This window comes from Cryptomeria japonica, chromosome 10 (assembly GCF_030272615.1).
Source record: "Cryptomeria japonica chromosome 10, Sugi_1.0, whole genome shotgun sequence".
Taxonomy (NCBI): domain Eukaryota; kingdom Viridiplantae; phylum Streptophyta; class Pinopsida; order Cupressales; family Cupressaceae; genus Cryptomeria; species Cryptomeria japonica.
Genome location: NC_081414.1, coordinates 563,307,493 through 563,329,789, shown reverse-complemented (window position 1 = coordinate 563,329,789; position 22,297 = coordinate 563,307,493). Strand labels below are relative to the sequence as shown.

Here is a 22,297-nt window from a genome sequence, read left to right as displayed (position 1 = left end):
ATTAATAATTATATATTAGAGGAAAATCGTGAAGTCTCATAAATGAGACGATTTTCCAATATTATTAAATGTTAATTAATAAATGTTTTAATTATCGTATTTATTTAATTCAGTGTCCAAGGAGGGGTTATGACACTCCTACCTTTTTCGACTTGCACACTTTGTCCCAGGATAGAAGTGGAATTTTATCCTTCTCCCCTGTGCCATTCCACATGAATTTCCTCATAAGTCTCAATACTTTTGATCACTTTGACTAGGATCTTGAAACATTGCATTGTAAATAGAGGGATGGCAGAAATCACTGCTTTTAGCATGATTATTCTCCCTGCTGACGACAACCATTTCCCTTTCCAACTTTCCAATTTGCTCATACTGTTTGAGATCAAATTATCCCACAAAGCCGCCTTATTTACCCCTCCGAACAGAGGTATCCCCAAGAATTTGTTTGGAAGACACCCCGAATTAATGCCAAGGATTTGGGCAATCTCCCTTCTCAATCTTGAATTAGTGTTAAAACAATATAATTCAGATTTGTGCCAATTGACCGCTTGACCTAAAACCTTGCAATATTTGTCCAGAATAGTTCTAATAATTCTCGCTTCCCTTAGAGAAGCCTCCCCAAACAACAGTGTGTCATCTACGAATTGAGTATGGGTCACCGCCTCCACACCATTAGCAATATTAATGCCGCTCTAGCGGCCATCAACTCTACACTTATTGATCATTCTCCCCAAGGCTTCTACCATAATAAAGAAAAGGAAAGGAGAAAGCGGATCACCTTGACGAATTCCCCTAGATGTGCCCCTAGATGTGGTAAAGAAGCCTTGAGGTGAGCCATTGATTAGAATCGAGCATCTGGGAGACGAAATGTAGCTATACACCCATTCAATCCAGTGCAGGTGAAAGCCAAACTTTTCCAAAACTTGCACCACAAACTCCTTGTTAACATGATCATACGCTTTCCTAACATCAATCTTAACCAGCATTCTTTCCACCTTAGTTAGCCTCACCGAATGAATTGCTTCATGAGCTATTATAATACCTTCAACAATGGAACGGTTTGGGGGTGAAACCGCTTTGTTCCCCCGATATAATATTTGGACGGATTCTCTTCAATCTATTGACCATAACTTTTGCAATAATCTTATAAGCAGAATTACATAAGGAAATTTGTCGAACAGCTTCAAAAGATTTGACTTCAGGTTTCTTGGGGATCATGGTAATGAAAGTATTATTCAGATCTTTAGATATATACCTTTTCTCTCTGGATTCCTCCACCATAGCTAGTACATCATCTTTAACAATCTCCTAGAACTTCTGAAAGAAGAAGGTGGGGAAACCATCTGAGCTTGGGGCTTTATCTGCACCAAGTGCAAACACTGCCTTCTTGACTTCCTCCAAAGAGATTTGCTGCATCAAGAACCGATTATCTTCCTCCGTAATGAGATTGGGAATACCTTCCACTCCCCAGTCCGTAGTCCCAAGATCGGTAGCTGGAGGAACAATTAGTATTGCCTGGAAGAAAGCAACTGCCTCCTTATTGATCTGCTTTGGAGACTCCAAAATTTTGTCTTGGCTATTCGAAATCCTATTGATGCTTCTAAAACTTTGCCTCACTTTCACTAATTTGTGAAAGAAGCTAGTATTTCTGTCACCTTCTTTGAGCCACTTTTCCCTCGATTTCTGCCTCCAATAGATTTCCTCCTTGGCTAAGATCTCCGCGAGTTTCATGTGAAGATCCCTCTCTTGCTGAAATTCCCTCACCGTCCTGCCTTCTCTCACTATTTTCTTATTGAGGATCTCCAAAGCATTCTCTATCTTTACTTTGTCAGCAAAGATGTTACCAAAACTTGTCCTATTCCATTCTTTCAGCTTCGCCTTAACATATCTCAGCTTACACACAATCTCAACAAAATTCAAACATAGACAAACCCTGAACTCTTATTAGAGGCAATGTTGGTGCACATATACAACTGATATTGGAACATTAATGTTTAGCATTGGAAGTTGCTAACATTAATAACAAAAATTTAGAATGATTGCATAGTTTGAATATATAGTATGAAAAAAATCAAAGATCTTACTCCTTTGGTAGGGAATACCAAGCGATGTCTAGTAAACAATTCAGATAGCTGTGCCTTCCTCGGAAATGTTAATGATCTGCCCTTCTGCTGTGCATTGACTCACAGGATCATGAATTCTGCGAACTGCCCAAATACCTGGACTTCACCTTCACACCTCTGTCCAAAAGAGTGGCCACGAACGAGTGCCTAGAGATGGCGACTTCGCTTGTCGTAGACACAACAAAGGCAGTGACGTCCTTCCTATCGTATCCCCTCCAATCAATTTGTTTTCCTTTAGCCACACCTTGTCCTGCAACCCACTTTAGGCTTAACTCCCTGTGATACTCGAACTCACACAATCTTCCTTTCTCCCAGCGATTCCACATGCTGCTCAAGATGTGAAGTTTCTGTCATTGCCAGAGAAATTATAAGCTTGGCATACAATCCTTCACGACTTATTTGAGCCGGCTCAATAAATCATTTACAACATTGGAATTCCACCCTTGAACATTAGACTAGGTGCTGATCAAACCTCCTTGCAAGGTATTAATCAAACAAGGCTACAAGTGTTATGCGATAGTCTTTAGTCCTAGAAATATTAATCGCCCAAACATGAATCAGACTGTAATGTCCCTACTAGTTAGAGATCATTGTCCTCCAAAACAGATTGTTAGAACACAATAAAAATATATACATAACTAATCTAATTTGCAATTAAAGTTCAATTACTTAATTAACACTAATTTCAATTCTTAAAAAGGATACGAGTGCAACACTAGGACATGTCCTTAGGTGGTTGTGGAGCTCGCCTTCTTGGAACCCATCTTGGTTCCAAGCCATATCAGGAAATTGAAGGTTAATTCGATTCCTGTCTTGGATGTAATTTCTTACACCCAAGCCATCCAGGAAATAGAAGGTTAATTAGGTTCCTGTCTTGGATGTAATTTCTTACACCCAAGCCATCTAGGAAATCGAAGGTTAATTCGATTCCTATCTTTGATGTAATTTCTTACACCCAAGCCATCTAGGAAATTGAAGGTTAATTCGATTCCTGTGTTGGATGTAATTTCTTACACCCAAGCCATACCAAGGAAGACCATCATATATGATCAATTCCTTGCCTTGGATGATGCATCTTATCATCCAAGTCTACTAGAGAGGACCGGCCAAATCCGTCTCTTCTTGGATGAACTTTGTCAACCAAGCCATAGATATATGCATATAGATATTCAGTATATACTGCCTAATAGGGATTATCATAATCCCTCCATTAGGCTAAGGGAATTTCTTTCCTATAGCCTCCATCAAATAATCACATTAATATTACATTTTATAATTCATTACTGTTTTCCATTCCATAATTTACGTCTTCATTTACATATTCTTTAATCTTTCTAATAATCCTAAATATACATACATATTCTACATAGATACCTATCTTTATTGCTACATTTATAAAAGTAATCATTAGAGATATATTTATTCATAAAGATGCATTAATATATGTGTGTGTGTGGCACACACGTCCACACACATATATACCTTAAGACTTCTTAAACCCTCTTACCTGTACATAGATTGTAGCCTGCGGTTGGAGTTCGCATTGTAGATGTTGCCTGCAGATTGGGAGGCATACCACAAAGAACACAAATGTTACTTCCTGTAACTTGATAACAATTCTGATCTGATCTTATCAATGGTGATGTCACTAGATGCTTTTGATTCCTTCCCTTTATATCTCTCAATTTGAGGGAGAGGTCACACCTCTTCATCATGTATGCCCTTTGGCAAGAGACATACGCTTTCACCATTAGCACCCTTTGAAAGAGCGCAACTCTTCATTATTTCTACCATTTGAAAGGGACACAACCTTTCATAATCAGATCTGCACTTATTATTTAAATCAGATCTGCACTTCTCATTTCCAAATTATCCCACCTCTCAAATGAGGTTTTCTTTTCCCTTTTATATATCATTGTTGAGGGAGTCACAACTTTTCCTTTCATGTCTTTTGACTTTTCATTAACTTAATTAATTTTTAATTAATCATATTTAATAATATCATTTTATATTTTAATTTTATTATTATCATTTATTATTAAATTCTAGTTCAAAGTGGAGCTATTATAGTCCACCCATCCCAAATTTGCTTGTCCTCAAGCAATGTAGATTTTAACTTTCTCAAACTAAATCATCTACGAATATGAATAAAAAACAAAGAGCATACACATGAAAAACACAAAGCATACACATGGATAATTGCAAACACAAAGCATACACATGAATACATGTATTGTCAGATTTCTTCTTATTGACTAGAATGATTCAATGATTCATCTTTACCTTGCAGGATGGCAGGATCATTGCTCTGATACCACTGTAATGTCCCTACTAGTTAGAGATCATTGTCCTGTAAAACAATTTGTTAGAACACAACCAAAATATATACATAACTAATCTAATTTGCAATTAAAGTTCAATTACTTAATTAACACTAATTTCAATTCTTAAAAAGGATACGAGTGCAGCATTGGGACATGTCCTTAGGCGGCTGTGGAGCTCGCCTTCTTGGAACCCATCTTGGTTCCAAGTCATATCAAGAAATCGAAGGTTAATTCGATTCCTGTCTTGGATGTAATTTCTTACACCCAAGCCATCCATGAAATCGAAGGTTAATTCGATTCCTATTTTTGATGTAATTTCTTACACCCAAGCCATACCAAGGAAGACCAACAACCGGGACAACATAATTTTTGTTAGAAAATGATGATCTGGAGATTATTTCAAACGACCGGGACAACATAATTTTTGTTAGAAAATGGTGATATGAAGATTATTTTAAACGACCGGGACAACCGGGACAACATAATTACCTTAACACCACCTACACTTACACCTACACTTGCACCTACACAACTCTTCCTATTTAAGCAACTCACTCATAAGCAACTCATAACTCACTAACCCATATGAAGCTATCCATCATATATGATCAATTCCTTGCCTTGGATGATGCATCTCATCATCCAAGTTTACTAGAGAGGACCGGCCAAATCTGTCTCTTCTTGGATGAACTTTGTCAACCAAGCCATACATATATGCATATAGATATTTAGTATATACTGCCTACCAGGGATTATCATAATCCCGCCATTAGGCTAAGGGAATTTCTTCCCTATAGCCTCCATCATATAATCACATTAATATTACATTTTATAATTCATTACTGTTTTCCATTCCATAATTTACGTCTTCATTTACATATTCTTTAATCTTTCTAATCATCCTAAATATACATACATATTCTACATAGATACCTATCTTTATTGCTACATTCATATAAGTAATCATTAGAGATATATGTATTCATACAAATGCATATATATGTGTGTGTGTGGCACACACGTCCACACACATATATACCTTAAGACTTCTTAACCCCTCTTACCTGTACGCAGATTGTAGCTTGCGGTTGGAGTTCGCACTGTAGATGTCACCTGCAGATTGGGAGGCATACCACAAAGAACACAAATGTTACTTCCTGTAACTTGATAACAATTCTGATCTGATCTCATCAATGGTTATGCCACTAGATGCTTTTGATTCCTTCCCTTTATATCTCTCAATTTGAGGGAGAGGTCACACATCTTCATCGTGTATGCCCTTTGGCAAGAGACATACACTTTCACCATTAGCACCCTTTGAAAGAGCGCAACTCTTCATTATTTCTACCATTTGAAAGGGACACAACCTTTTATAATCAGATCTGCACTTATTATTTAAACCAGATCTGCACTTCTCATTTCCAAATTATCCCACCTCTCAAATGAAGTTTTCTTCTCCCTTTTATATATCATTGTTGAGGGTGTCACAACTTTTCCTTTCATGTCTTTTGACTTTTCATTAACTTAATTAATTTTTAATTAATCATATTTAATTATATCATTTTATATTTTAATTTTATTATTATCATTTATTATTAAATTCTATTTCAAAGTGGAGATATTACACGGGCCCCACATTGATTATTTTTCACTATATTAATTTATTTACGATGCTTCTCAACCACGATTTCCTTCAACATTAGACTCAATGATAGATAATAATATTCGATTTGATATTGTTTATCAACAGCTGAACTTCGCAAAGATTAATAAATCAATACTTAGAACTTTATATGAAGTCCGAATTAACTACTGTCAGTAAATTATAGCCCTTCTCTTGTCGGCCCAAAATGACTGTCCACAACTATCCCAAAGCTTTAGGGCCAACAAAATATTAATCAGCAATATCAATAAGTCCTGACTCCACAAATAATAAAATTCATATGGCTCACAGTAATAATGAATTCTAGCGAAATATTTATGGACTTGTAACTTTTAGAATAAAATCATATCATTGCCACAATATGATATCAACATCAAATACCTCAGAATTGCAAATAGCTTTATTTCTGAAATAAACCCTAAATCTTACAAATTTGTCTGCAATAGAGACTTCACAAATTTGCACAGATGTGAACTTTGTCGCGAATCCACAACTTTGGAAGAACTAGGTTTTCATTGAGCCTTTTTGATCATTGAAGGTTTCCGTCCTCAGCGATTAGCTAATGCAAAGCACCTAACAATTTCATCTTAAAATCATCATATCAAGCATGCTCAAAATGAAGCCCAAGCTGCCTTTTATTAAAACTCCTCAAGAAGCTTCCAAAAGCCCTTTCATATTTTCCTCACTTTTATATCTAGTTTTACAAACGGGAAATAATAATAAAGTGACTTTTATTTTATTATTCCTTTTTGACATTAGAAGTCACTTTAATTGCTCTATTAAATTATTAAATTGAGTTGTCATTAAATTTGATACAATTTGACAGCTTAATTATTTAACAGTCTTTTTAATGTCCCAAAAAGGGGACATTACAGCCTAGGGTTTGAGAAGGTGTGTAGCACCTTGTTGGATAAAGAGGTGAAATTTGTAGATGACTCCTTGAAGCCCATAAGGGATTCTTGGGTCAAAACATGGGTGCCGATCATTTTTGAAGGATGGAAAGATGCAAAAAATCACCCATTGATCAATGTTATTGTAGTTTCCCGTAAAGGGGCAATGTATTTCAGACCGATGGGCTGTGAAGAAGTGAAGGATGGTGCATTTATTGCTAACAACTTATGTCAACCAATTGAAGAAGTGGGCTCTCAAAATGTTGTGCAAGCTATAACATACAATGCCAAAAATTGTAGGATGTTGGGTTATTGGTTGAGGAGTGTTATTCACAGATTTCTTGGATACCTTGTGCTGTCCACTCCCTCGACCTAATGCTACAAAATATTGGCACCAAAATTGATTGGATCAAATAGGTGTATGTTGAGGCCGAAGAGATCCAAATGTTCATCAACAACCATACGTCACAAGGCATATTTAGAGCATTCTCGAAACTGGAGCTGTTGAAGGTAAGTTAAATAATAAATATAGTTCATTTTAGTAAACTTTTCAATTTTATTTTAATTTTAATTTTTGTAATTTTTTTTAATTTTGATTATCTTATAGGTTGCTGAGACCCGTTTTGCCTCCAACACAATTGTTGTGTGATGACTTGTGAAGGTTCGTGAGGCACTTTCCAACATGGTCATCAACTCAAATTGGTCCATATGGAAGCAATCTAGCACTAAAGGGCATCAAAGGTTAAGCAAATGATCCTAGATGGCATTTGGTTGGATTTTGTTGAGCTTTTCTTCAGTTTCATTGAGCCCATATTCAACATGATTTGTTATATCAACATGGATAGGTCTTGTTCAGATGAGGTATATGATGTTATTGACTCAATGATTGAGAAGAAAGTCTTAATAAATGCAAAAGAGCAAGATTTTGAAGAAAAATTCTTCAAACACTTCACAAAATCATTGAAGAGAGATGGAACAAAATGACCACTTCGTTGCATCTTCTCGCCTTTGCATTGAGTCCCAAACATTATCTTGCTTAGATCCTTTCAATGACAACAATAGTTGCACCATATATAGATGCTGAAGTTGCTCAAGGGTACAAGGTAGCACATTGCAAAATCTTCACTTATTGGGACGTGGGATTCAGTAAGGGCTAAATTGCATGCTCCAACAAGTGGTCTTGCTGCTCATGGTTGGTGTTACTTCCATGGCCAATCATGCATGTACCTACAACCTCTTGTGATTAAAATTTAATCTCAATTATGTTTTATAAAAAATCTTTAATTGTTAAGGTTTTATTTATATTTTAATTTTATAATCTAAAATATAAATTTTGTAACTGTTAACTCTCTAATTTTGTCTTAAATAGGTTGCTAGTTCATTTTCATCTAAGAAGAATTGGAGCACGTACTCCATCCACTCAATAAAGTGTAATAGATTACACTCAAAAAAGACAGAGGACTCGGTGTATGTGCATTCAAACTTCTTGTGATTTACACAAAGAAAGTGGCTACAAAGAAGGGGACACAAGGAAGTGGGCTATTGAGCCAAAACATATTCTCTTGGATGGTTCCACTGCCTACTTAAGTTGATGATGACTATGAGGCAACTAGTGAGCATGAGAGTGCTAGAGCTAGTGGTGTTGCCAATGGCACTATCTGTGGTTCTAATTTACCACAATTTACATCATCTAATATAGAAGGTGATGATGATATTTTAAACCTATGTAATATTTGATCAATGATTGCTGATAGTTGGCACTTGACATTATTATTTTCTACCTTTAAGATATATCATGACATTCGAGTTTGACTAATTTTTGACTATTAATATGGTGGTGTATTTTGCTATGTTATTTGACTATTAATATGGTGGTGTATTTTGAACTTAATTACTGCCGCAAATATGCATATATTTTTGATGAGTATATGTTTTTGTATGGACAAACCCAATACAATCCCAACTTGTAATTTATATATTTGACCAAACCTGCAAACTGAACTCTCGAACACGAACCCAAACTAGTACAAATACTGCGCATGTAGCCCCAAACAAGAGGTTGCCACTATGATGAGAAACCCTTGTTTAGACACTGCACATATCTTTAGGAGTAATAACATCATATGTGACCCCATAGGTCACCAACGAGTTTAGTCACATCGTTAAGGACTAGAGAAATATATTAGGAGTTGGTAAGTTTTTATTGCTTACGCAATGAGAAAAAAATTGTAAGATGCCTTGCCGGACTCTGATGTAAAACCCTGATTTTTTTGCCTTAGACAATTTGACAAACACTTTGTTTGCAACCTGTATGCTTGCTGGTTCGGGGTTACAGTTTGACTGGCACCAAATATGTTTTGGATGCTTGTAAATGATCACTAAGATGTCTAGTCAGAGCTAAGATGCAAATGCAATTCCTTTTTTTGTATTTTCAGACGCATATATATGACCTACTCATGAGAAAAGTGCACCTATAGACATTAATACAAACAGTTGGCATGCAAACTCAACTACAATCCTCTTATTCAATGCTGTTATAAAATGGTCTGATTACAAACTCTGATTATTATGCTCTACAAGCAAATTACAATGACTGATTTTCCCACTACCAATCCCTAATATAACAAGATTATGCCATGTCTAATGGCTGCGATTTGCTACAGCCAGATTACAAGCAAATAACATGAGAATTCAATGTAAAGAACCTGTCACAAGTTGCTGGAATGATCTGCTGATGATGACACGAACCCTGAAAATTATAGCAGAAAACCTGCAATCTAAACCTTGGGTAATACTGTACCAAAACAGATTAATACTGCAGCAGCACTTTAGCGTAGGTACTATACATGTCACTGTAGCAGCAGATCAGTAACTTCAGTTTTTTCTTCTCCAATAAGCTCAAACTTGACTCCTGAATGAAGCCAATCCATGGGCAACCCTTCAGAAGATATTTCGCAACCTTAGGTATGCAAATCAATTAAAGTTTTCGTTCTCAATGATGAAAGAAGTGCAGAAATCCTAGGTTTCCTTCTCCAAGAGACGAGCTCTCCAAACACACAAGTATACAAATGATCTGATCATACCTTTTTCATTTCTTTTGGTGCCTTTTATATTCATCTCCAATCAGGTGGATTTCTCTAGAAGGCTCTTTTAAATCATTTAAATGATATTTAATAATTGCCTTTCACTTTAATAAATGGGTGCACAAATAATAATATTTAATGTACTTTAAGTGACGTTTTTGAGGGTCATGGCCCCATTAGACAAAGTGAATTTAAAACTTTATAATTGCACTTTATAATTAATTATTAATAAAGTAATCACTTTATTAATAATTAAATAACATAACTCCACAAATAATCATTATTTCTCAATTCCGTCTCAATCTGGGAGTTAACCATTGTATCCTCTGTGCAACCAACTGCCTTACTAAAAATAGTAAGTGTCCCTCTTTGACATCCACTGACTTATTATAAATAGTTCCCTCAAAACCAAACCAATGACCTTTGAATATCAATGCCCCGGAACATATGAAGGGTCTGGAGATGAAAACACCAACAACTGTCCTTTGGAGAGCCAAAAAACTCCACAACAGGGTCCTCTAATCACCAATATTAGCCTACAAGGACCCAGTGATAGGCTAAATCCATTAACTCCGATGCATGCTCAAAATGGGGACATTACAGTCTGCCCTCCCTGAAATTGCTTTTCCCCAAGCAATCTCCACTGCAAAGAAACTCCATTCCTCAAAAGGCCCCAAAGAATAACTGTGAAATGTCCCGCACAACTCCAGCTAACTCCTGTAGCACCAACAACCACCACTACGCAACGATATACGTCATACCAACTGTTCAACTTATGCGCACAAGAGATGTGCATCGAAAACCACTTGTATACATGTGAACCCAAAGTTAAGTTGTAAGCACTCCACACCATGTACACATTGCCATACTCATCAGCGAACTCTGTCTGGAACCCTGATGCACAAGAAGTATCCCACAGAACACTGTAGAGTGTCCAACAACATATTCCTGGATCCCAAATCCAGAATGGAAGTCTACCATGCTTGTTACCCTCAAACTTCCACTGCGCTCTTCTGTTTCCAACTTCACCATGCCGAGAGTGGTGAAACAACCAAATGGGACTCAACCAATACACAGTGCCAAACCTGTCATCACCTAGATCTCAATACAATCTGAACTCACATCCATCTATCATGCGGAAATAAGAACATCCGGAAGCATCTGCTAAACTCTCTTGGATGAGACAACTAACCAAGCCATCATGCCTACTGACACCATAATCACCCTGTAACCATGTAACTGTATGAAATCTCTGTGACATAGAAGTAGCAAACCCTGTCAGATACATATCAGCATGATGGATAATTGACTCCTGACCCTGCAAGTAATTCCCCAAAAACAACTGAGTCGGGTACTTGCAGCCACTAATCCCACCCTTTGTAGATGGCAAATTCCCATCCCACAATAGAGGGTATAAACCCTAAGCCAATCCACACTGTCACATCCTCAAGTCCTTCGTGTGTGGATCAAAAGTGAAGTGATGAGCACTCCTCACTATGCAGTCCCGATAAAAAACACCAGCCTTTGTCAACGATTGACTAACATATTCCTGAGTATCACCCTCATCATTATACTCATCACTTTTTCCAAGACTTCGCTTTGTGCAACCAATGCCCAATGCCATGCGTTGAAATCATATGCAGCTCCTGCTGCAATTATCTTTCCATCATTTAATTCCTGTTTAGGAATCCCTTTCAATATTCTAAGGCATGGGATAACTTGTTATGGGAATTCTTCCTAATCATATTATTGGAGCCTTGTTCTACTATCTTTACTCCATCGGTTGTCTTTTAATGCATATGAGCCTCTATTTCAATTCTAACTGCAAAGCATCAGTGTCTAATAATCCTATGGTTTCCTTGACCACTAACTAATTGCCGCACAATATCTTGGTATAGAAATAATGAACTTGTGTTGACTTTCCTAGCAATACCAGAAATATGTATCTTCCAGTTGTTTTCTTCAAAGCATCCTTGCTATGTATACAAATAGTTCTGTATACAGATATTATTCTAGCCATGTTTCTAGCCATGATATCATTCTCATTGCTAGAGCTTTTTTGAAGAGTGTCAAATATTTTTGGTTCAGTCCATCTTTTGATTTTGAGTAGCTAATGTTTTTAGAGAAGATTAACAAGAATTTGTATGTTTCTTCTACTTCTCGCCATATAAAGTTTGTTGTGTTGTTATGATTTTTTTCACACAGAAGCTACACGAGAGTAGGAGATAGCTGGAGTTGCCTGCTGGACTTATTAGCTGAATCCTACCTGTACTTGAATGTCATCTGTAATTAGTGTGGATAATCAAGTACATAATTTATTAAAACAGAATCATAGACCCTACTCAACCTTAATGTAAATAATAAACTGTCCTTATTTATGAAGCCTAGTCTTATTGAGCACAACTAACAATTGAAGGAAGCATATATCAGCATATAGAAAATGAACAACACACAACAATTACATAAACAAAAACATAGACTTGTAGTAATCAAAATGGGACAAAAATCTAGAAGACTGAGGGATCTCCTCCTCAAGCAACAATAGGTCAACTGAACCGATTTACTAAGAAACATTAAGAAAAAGATTCAGGGATCATTACAATGCCTTTACGTGGAGGAATATAAAGAACATGATTTCTTGAGAAATAAAGATAGTTTTGTTTCCACTCTAAAATCTATCTATTAGCTTCAGTGGAGATAATGATAGTTTTGTTTCTAATGTTTATTAATGTTGAAATAGCTTCTATTATGTAATGTGATATCCTGAAATGACTTGTAAGGGATTTGAGTTTGATGCAGAAAGGACTAACATCAATCAACATACAACATATACTTAAATAAATTCAAGGTGCATTCCAATTACACCACTTGGATACGTTGCTTCTTTGGTCTATTTCACATGTGATCTAAACTTCAGCAAGGCCATACAATATTGGCCTGATCATGACCTCTCACTATGGATTTTGATGGCATACAAGTCATCATTACATCAAACAACTCAACAATGTATTATTTTGTTAACCCCTCATGACAACATTTACTATGAAAAGACACACAAAAACATCCATATCTTTCCCAAATGATCAAATAATCCAAATTCCGTTGTAGGAGCCTTGTGCAAAAATATAAATAAGACTCTCACCAAGTTTGAGCCTTTTGAGATGATGCAATACAAAGATATAGTTTTCTTAATGCTTGCTGGAAACCCTAGTTTTATCACAGACCTGCTCTCACCAAAAATGTCATAACTCATTCAAAACTTAATGAAATTGGATCAGATAAAAAGAAAATGAAACTAGACTCATTTTTCCACCTTTTCCCATTGGTTTCAGACTGTTATTGTACCGTACCAATCTGTACCATACGTTTCTTTCAGACTGTTACAGGAAAAAACAGTCATTCAGGACAACCTGTACCAAAAATAACACTACTTTTACAAATCCTATTGAAAACTGATGAGACCAATTGCAAATGGAAGTAGGTTCACATAACTAACTTCTCCAACCAGTTTCAGATCATTACATGAAAGATAAAATTCATTCAAGCGAAGAGAACATTCTGCAACATGAGAAAAATTCAAAAATAATGCACAAAAATAAGGGTTTCGTCTTCTTCTCAATCTCCAACAACCTCCAACCCTCTCCAACCATGAAATTCGACTTTACAAATCCTTTTTAAGGTATTTACAACAGATTCCCAACTAATTTTTAACTTCCAACCATTCAAATTTTCCTCAAGTACAACCTAGGACTTTTCACATTCCATGTTTTGCAACTTTTTACAATATTTGCAAAATGAATCAACTTTAATTCCTATGACCCAAACTAGATATGAAATGGTCATTGGGGACCTTATTACATGGAATAACATTAAACAAAACAAAATCCCAACTTTATACTCTTTGAAGCCCAATAAACCTAGGGTGCTCCTGCACCAGAATCCCCAATTTCTCCTTGTTAGAACTTTTTTCTTGTTTATTCTCATGCAAATAATTAGTTTTGGCATGTATTTTTATATTAATTAGTCTTTTTTTTAGTATTCCATGATTAGGAATACGTAATATGAGCAATCATTTTGTTCCTTTCATTCTATGGCATATGAATCTTGTTGTATTCTCATATGGATGTTTACAAGGTCCAGAAAATTATGCGCTTTTCTTCTGTCGTTCTTTCCAAACAATTCTATCTTTCTCACATCAACTAACAGGGATTAGTTTATGTTATGTGTTTTACGATCCAGTTCATATATTCTTTAGTGGCTAATAAATCTGTGCAGGTATTCAGGATAATTTGATGGAATGTTTAAGGGCTCGTGCAATGATTGAAACGGCAAATAATGCTAACAAGTCCATTAGCAAGTCTAACAGTGTTTCTCCACCTCAGTGCTTTGCACACATGGTAAGGTTGTTTGTTTTCATTTGTGCATTGTTTCTACTATCAGTACAGTTCCTTGTCTCCTATGCTGCAGCCAAAAGCCATTCTTATGCATTATAAGTTTTTATTTTTATATATTATATTCACAATCTAGTATTTATATCAAGGAGCTTCCCCTGCTAATTTAAAGAAGGGATTTTCCTTTGACACTGCTCCATTTTGTATTGGTACAAAGTAATAAATTAAAATGCTAATGCATTTCACATTTCAATGCCTTCATTTTTTAGTGTTACAACATTCCAATACCTCCCTATATTGATTGTCATTTGGATTCCAATTAGAACAATAGTTTGTGTGTCCCTAATTTCAGGCTTAATGGTGGAAATCATGGATTAATTGGTATCAGAGCAACATGATCTTTGAGGCTTGTAGGAAGATTTGGTCGATGCATTGAGGATTGTGTGTATAACCGTTGTTTAAATTCTTCTCAAGAGTGCAAGTTGTAATGGAACAGCCATGAGAAAATTTAAGAAAAAGATTGAAGATCTCCAAGAAGGTCATGAGTTGGTATTGGGAGAAAATAAAACTGTTTGGAGAGAACTGCACCATTTGAGTGCAAGAGTTGAATAATTGCAGGTTGATTGTAGGCAATTGTAACAAGAGCTATAAAAAAGGATTCCCTACTATCAAATCTCAAAGAAGAGAAATAGGAGTCTACCAAGAAGAGTATAACAAACTATAGAAAAGGTATGCAAGAGCATCCATGAACAAGATTTCTTCAAGATAAAATCTAATCATTCCACTTGCAAAATTGAAATGCATACCAATGGTATAGGTTCAAAATTCCTTGCAAAGATGGGATATGATGGAAGAGGGCTTGAAAAAAATGGTAAAGGAACACTTCAATCTATCATAGTGAAGAAAAGACCACTATTTGAGGGCTTTGTTTATGCAAGCACAAAGATTGGAGAAAGCTCTATGGGGTCTTCAATATGCAAAAATCAAGGACAGTCCATCTGAGGTGAAAATTTCTCTAATATCATTTTTGTAAAGCCTTGAAATGATCGTATATTGTCTCTTAAAGATGAGCAGCAATCTAAGAAAGAAAAGGTGAGCAAAACTTTACATCACGAGTATAGGGAAGAATCTTCAAAGAAGGGAGGAGCAAAGAATGACACTTCACGAGAAGAAAAGAAGAAACGAGGATATTTCTCTTCACTTACTTACACCACTAGCTGAACCCAAGAAGGAGGTAGAAGAGCATGTGAGTAAACAAGGTAAAGAGTCCATCGTTTGTTTTATTTGCAAGAGAAGAGGACATGCTGTACAAGAATGCAAGTTTCTTGTTCCTTCCAGTAGTTGTCCAAGACGTAACCATTATAGGATGATATGCAAAGCTAACACCATTAAGGATCATATTTTCTGTAGGAAGAATGGAAATATAAGAAGCCACTCACCAAGACAAAGGCAAGAGACAGGGCAAGGGACATTTGTGGAAGTTAAGAAGAAAATTGATTTTAGTATGTCTGAAGTGAGTTGCTCTTAGTTTGGTTGGAGGACATTGGGATGACAAGCATTGGGGGTTCCATTCATTCCTTCATCCAAACTATGGAAACTATGAGCCGACAGTCACTTGGGGAAGAGAAGCATTGAGATCACCAAATCCTAACAGAAAACAACTCTTAATGATGCTACACCACCATTTCGTGGTGTTGGCACCCTTATGAAACTCAGTCTTTATTCTTCCATTGTTATCAAAACCAAGTTTGCAAAAGTTTGTCCTGGTTTTTTCTAGTAAAAATTCTGTGTTGTGGAGATGATTGCCTCACGCATTATGAGAGATAAACAATGATGATGTTCAAGGATGGATTGGAGAATAAATGATAGATCAGCATGTAAGAATGATTAACAATATAGGAGTCTAAATAGTATTTTCAACTATAATCCAAGAGGAGATAAAATCAGAAGATTGGTAGTAATTGATCAAGACTTTGCTTCAAATAGCTAGGTGCACTTTTTGTACGGCAAAGTCACCTAAATTGTGTCTCCAAAATATGGCTAGGAACTAGGTGAAGCATGCTCAAGCAACATGGAGTGTTTAAACTTTAAAGTCTCAATGTACTGAACTTTACTATGGCAAAATCCATTTTAGACTCCATCTAATAGTAATTTAAATGTGGCAAAGAGATGATGAATCTTCACCCAAGAGAAAAGTGTTTAAGTTGTCAAGTAATCAGACACATAAATCAAGGAGTTTAATGTACCTTCTAGAGATAATTAGAATTAGTCTTCAAAAGATAACTATAGTTTGCAACTGATACTAATTAAGTCACCTTCAGTTTGCTTAAAGAAACAATTCTATCTTAGTAATGGTTTCGATGATTGAATGTATATATGTATATGTGAATAGAAACAATGAAATGAATAATAAAGCCAGGATCTGATGTTGAAATCCGAGATAATAAGTGTCATGAATATAAATGAAAAACAAGCAATCGCTGTTTCAGATTAGACTATGTGTTCATGCATTAGTAATAAGAGAGGTTAGATCTCAATTGAGTAGATGTGCCTGATCTATTTTTGTATCCCTGCTTTAATCTATGGCGCTGTGTCTGGATTCTGAAATACTGCCTTATGCTTATGTATGCTTCTCCTTGCAGTAGGGCGGGTTGATACCCACTTTCACACGGATGTTAAAGGCTCCTTGAGTGCTGAATATGAAACAAGGTAATAAAACAAACTCCAATGCCCCATTGAGACTCCATGACCTTCCTCATATACCTATTGAAGGGGCATGATATGAAGAGTTGTGTATCCCATCATCATAACCTTTGCAAACAATTAACCAACTATGTCCTTAAGCGGACTTATTCTTCATCATTTACTAACTACTAATGAACTGATTTCTTCCCTAATCTTAATTGCACCCTTTCAATTGTGATTGCTGTTCTTTGTTGTATTACAGATCGCACCCTTGTTATCTTTCGTATTCACAACAATCGTACTCCTCACTATAATGAATTTCTCCTAATGAATCTGGTCAGCCAGCATGTTAGTGCGGTTACATATTTGTCTTTAAGTTAGTCTTATGGAGTTGGCCAGTATTATAGATCTATTTGCCTAGCATTTCTTTTGATATATAAGAGTTGGCCAAGGCTTCTTATGAAGTTGGCTCTGAGGGTCTTCTGCTAATCACCATCTTTGCCTTGTAACATTTCACTAATATATATAGCATGAACTTCCAATAATCGTTGGACTTCATCTTCTTTGAATATTATTGCTTTTTAATATATTTCTTGATTGCTGATTTTGAGTTCAAACCAAAGAAACGGGACTCGGACTTGGCTCGGACTTGGCAAGGCCAAATCGGACTCGGACTCGAGAGTCGGAGTCAGCCTCGGCTACAGACTTGGCTGGACTCGGGAAAGTGAAAACCTCAAGAAATTTAGAGATTTTTAAAGATTTAAAACTTGTTTCATGCACCCTTTATTGAATACACCTTAAAGACACAATAACATCATCAAACTCGGCTCATTTGTTTACATACACAAGTATACATCAATCACATAAGCATAAACACAAATTGTAGCAGAAGGAAATAACAAACATAAATATATAAATATTGTCAGATGTATACAATATTACAAAACTCATGGAATAAAATATCCATGTCATCATATGATCATCATCAAATGTTCCACACAAATACTAAAGGTAAATACAACTACAACCCTATGGCTCAGAGGAGCGTGCACCCTCTCGCCCTGGCCCCCTATGAAGGCATTTAAGGTAGGTCTTGGATGATTCAACATCCATAGTCCCTCCCTGTGACACCATGCCATGCTCACCAACATCAGGAACAATTGTGTCTCTCTCAGTATCTCTTGTCTCTGCTCGTGCTCTCTGCTCCTCCTCTGCCATGGCTACAACCTCAACCTCTATATCTACCTGGTCAATCCAATCACTGTCATCATCACTAAAGACAGCCGCAAGAATCGCAGGATCTGTCTGACTCTCATTGGCCCACTCTGCTTCAAGATCAACCTCTTCTAGAATGATAGGAGAAATGTCAACTAATGCATTCTTTCTCATTCTCAGGCAGAGGTTGTAGTGAACAAAGACGAGATCTTTCATCTTCTCCACAGATAATCTATTGCGACTCTTGGAGTGTATGTGCTCAAACATACTCCAATTGCTCTCACAACCTGATGCGCTGCATGGTTGGCTCAAGATGCGAATGGCCAACTTCTAAATATTTGGTGTCGTTGGACCAAAAAAGCTCCACCAATGATCTAAGTTTGAAATGAGAAAAATAAATAAAATCAGTCTCACTCATGAACTCATTTAACAAGTTACAATATACAATAAAACTAAAATTAAGCCTTACGATTTATTTTTACTTGGCATCATAGTTGTCCTATAGTCTTTGGCGACAGGATGAGAGTAGGTCTGCCCTTGTGCATTTGAGAACAACAGTAGCTCTCGAAAAGCTCTATCTGAGTAGTACCAGCAGGTCCTATCTTCTCCATGATTGAGTATAGCCCATTAAGGACCTCCACATCAGCCTTGAAAGAAGGGATAAAATGGAATGCCGGATTCAGATAATAGGCTGTTGCATGGATGGGCCTATGAAGCTGACGATGCCATCTCCTATCAATGATCTCCCAAATGGGACCATACTTGCTCTCAACTCCTCCATAGACGGATTTGATGCCCTCCTTTGCCCTATCCATGCCCTCATATATATAGTCCATTGCGGGCTTTTCTCCATCCGCAACTCGCAACAAAACCACCAAGGGCTTAACAAACTGCAAAATTGAAAATATTGTGTAATTTAGAAAAATGAGCACCAGAAAGTTAAATTGTAGAATTTATAAAAAAATTACCTTCAGTATCTCATCACAAGGGACCCAAAAGTCTCGCTCATAAAAAATGCAGTCTGCCATATCTTTCCCTGCAGGGGTGGCAGCATAGGATGAGGAAGACCACTCTTCACCAACAATCATACGTCTCAAGGCCGACTTAGAGCTAAGCATGGACTGCAATGTGATGAAGTTTGTGGCAAATCTTGTGATTCCTGGACGATGCAACTCCTCCTGCTCTATGTATTGTCTCATAAGAGCCAACACCCATGAATGATTATATACAAATTGCACACATTTCTTGCCCTTTCTACACATCTCTTGACCCATAGGATTTTTCCAATATCCTCCAACATGAGGTCAATGCAATGGGCAGCACATGGAGTCCAAACTATAGATGGGTGCCTTTCCATCAATAGTCTACCTGCAGCAACATAATTTTTTGCATTGTAAATTGTAATTAATGGAGGTACAAACTACAAAATAGTAATTAATTTGCAAACAAAATTAGTTTGTAATCAAAAGTTTACCCACAACAACATAATTTGCTGCATTGTCGGTCACCACTTGTACCATGTTCTCCTCACGCACCTCATCAATCACCTACTCTATCTGCTCACATAGGTAGTTGGCATTCTTGCAATGGGCGGAGGCATCAGTGGACTTGATGAAAACGGTGCCCCCTGAAATAAAAAAATAAAGCTAGGTCAATGATCATTCAATAAACCATTAGATAAAAATAAATAAATTAAAGACTATATGAAACTAAAATTAATCAATCACTTGCGGAAGAAACAAGAAAATTAAGGAGAGTTCTATTTTTCCTATCCGTCCAACCATCAGTCATGATGGTGCAACCTTTAGTGCTCCATATTTGGTGTTGTTCATCCAAATCCTTCTTGACATCATTCACCAATTGAGACAAAATGGGTCCCCTCAAATCACTCTCAGTAGGGGCTTTGAACCCCGCCCCGCATATGTTAAGGGCATCAACCATTTCTTGCCAATAAGGAGACCTGTCACAAATAAACCCAATGAGATACGTTAAGTATAAAAATTTAATGAGATAAGTTAAGTATAAAAATTAAAACAATCAAACATAAAAGTTATAAAACATTCACCTGGCTGCAAATAATGGAATACTGCTGTAGGTCCAAAACCTGCCAACTGCCATTTTAGCGGCATCGTGGACCTCCTTGTTCCAACCCATGCCCTCAAGCGACTGTTGGGACCCAGGAGTAGTGCGAGGCACAAAGAAGGTATCCAACCTAGATTTATGAATCCTAGGTCCAATGCTAACACTCCCACTACAACTACTAGTGCTAGGAGCATGAGAAGTGGCAGTGGCACTGCCACTTATAGAAGTAGTGTTGGCATATGCACACTCCAATGAGACATTGTAGGTGATTGAAGGTTTTGTCATTGATGGCAACCTTACAATTCTATGACACCGGCAAGGCATTACACCGGCACCAACAAAGCAGACTCTACACCGGCACTTAGACTACCGGCACCGACAGTGAAAGGAAGCATATCGACACAGAGGTCGACAGGATTTTTGTTATAATATATTTTATTTATTATTGTAAAATTTTTGTAAGCCGACTTGGCATGATGTAAAATGACTCATATATATAAGAGTTCATTGTAGAACATTAGAGTGAAGTTAGAGATGCGAGATATGGAATGTAATTAGGCAAACCTATTATGCGAAATATAGGTTAAGGGTTTATGTAAGAAGAAGAGAAGAAACCGGTACTGGATCTGGCATTATAGATGCTATTCTGAAGCAGTACAAGACACTGGATTTATACAATCCATTTTGTAAGTCAGTGAGACTTCCATTTTGAGCAATGTGCTCTAGGCACTTGGCCTTCCTGCATGTGCAGGCCCCTCTTGTAGCAGTAATATTCTCTTATTGGCCAGTAAGTGAATATTGTGGGTCACAAATCCCACTGAGGTTTTTCCCACACCAGGTTTCCTCGTTAAATCATTGTGTTATGGTGTGTCTTTCATGTGGTTGTTTGTATCTCTGTTTATTGCATTGCTTTTTGCTTACCGGTACACTGTTTTAATATGCTCTACATGTTTTAAGTTAAGAAAATTGATATACCGATTAGATACTGATTCACCCCCCCCTCTCAATATCTGTGGGAATCCTAACAAGTAGAAGCGGAAGTAGCAGCTGTAGGAAACTGAGTGGAACGATATGAAGGTAAGGAAGAAGTGCCTCCAACACAACCTAACTGTGTCACTCTTCCTAAAGTTACCTCTCTCCCAATGGCCGCTCAATCCTCCTTTTGTTTCTTTTTCCTTTTAATTTCCTCAACCATTACATAACATTCACGTACGGCCTCAGGGTGTGCTTTTAGGCATGGTTCGACATCATGTCCACGCACACCAGAAATATGCTATTTTAGTCTATATATACCTCCATGGAATATTGTTTTGCAAAATGTACTTTTTGTTTGCCCCTTTCCTTGCCCTGGAAAATCCTCATGATATTTCCAAGCAGGGTCCTTTCTAATGGGGGGTCTAGAAGCTGAAGTAGACATTGTAGGATAGTTTTGTGAAACTTGAAGTTGAGGCAAATAATAAAGTGAAGTTTGCTGCAATAAAACATTACAAATACAAAATGAAATTAATACATATATTAAAAAAAACTAAGGTAGGGTTTGTAAATTTTTTAAAAAAAACATTGTATGGTTTGTCAAACCCTACTTTAAAAAATTTTTTTTACCAACCCTACATACAACCCTACATAGTACAACTACATACTACATGCTACATACAAAGTTACAAACATGCAAAAGATTTAGGAAGAAAATGTAAAACTTTCAAAATAAATGAATAGAAAATGGAATTTTTGCATGCAAGAAACAAAAAAATCTTTAAAAAAACAATCTTACCTCTTACAACAAGTTTGAAATGAGTTGCAAACTCTTCCTATCCAACTCTTGATGCACCAAATCCAAACAC

General features: G+C 36.7%; 1 protein-coding gene across 4 annotated transcripts in view; it reads left to right on the top strand.

The window, feature by feature from the left end:
* LOC131060730 (NADPH-dependent diflavin oxidoreductase 1) overlaps positions 1-22,297 on the top strand; it is a 263,737-nt gene that overhangs the window by 108,060 nt on the left and 133,380 nt on the right. For all 4 annotated transcript variants that reach the window (XM_057994083.2, XM_057994081.2, XM_057994082.2 and 1 more), the window contains one exon: positions 14,359-14,480. In XM_057994083.2, the coding sequence (XP_057850066.2) occupies positions 14,359-14,480 (122 nt within the window). Of the gene's footprint in view, positions 1-14,358; positions 14,481-22,297 lie in introns of those variants that run through there.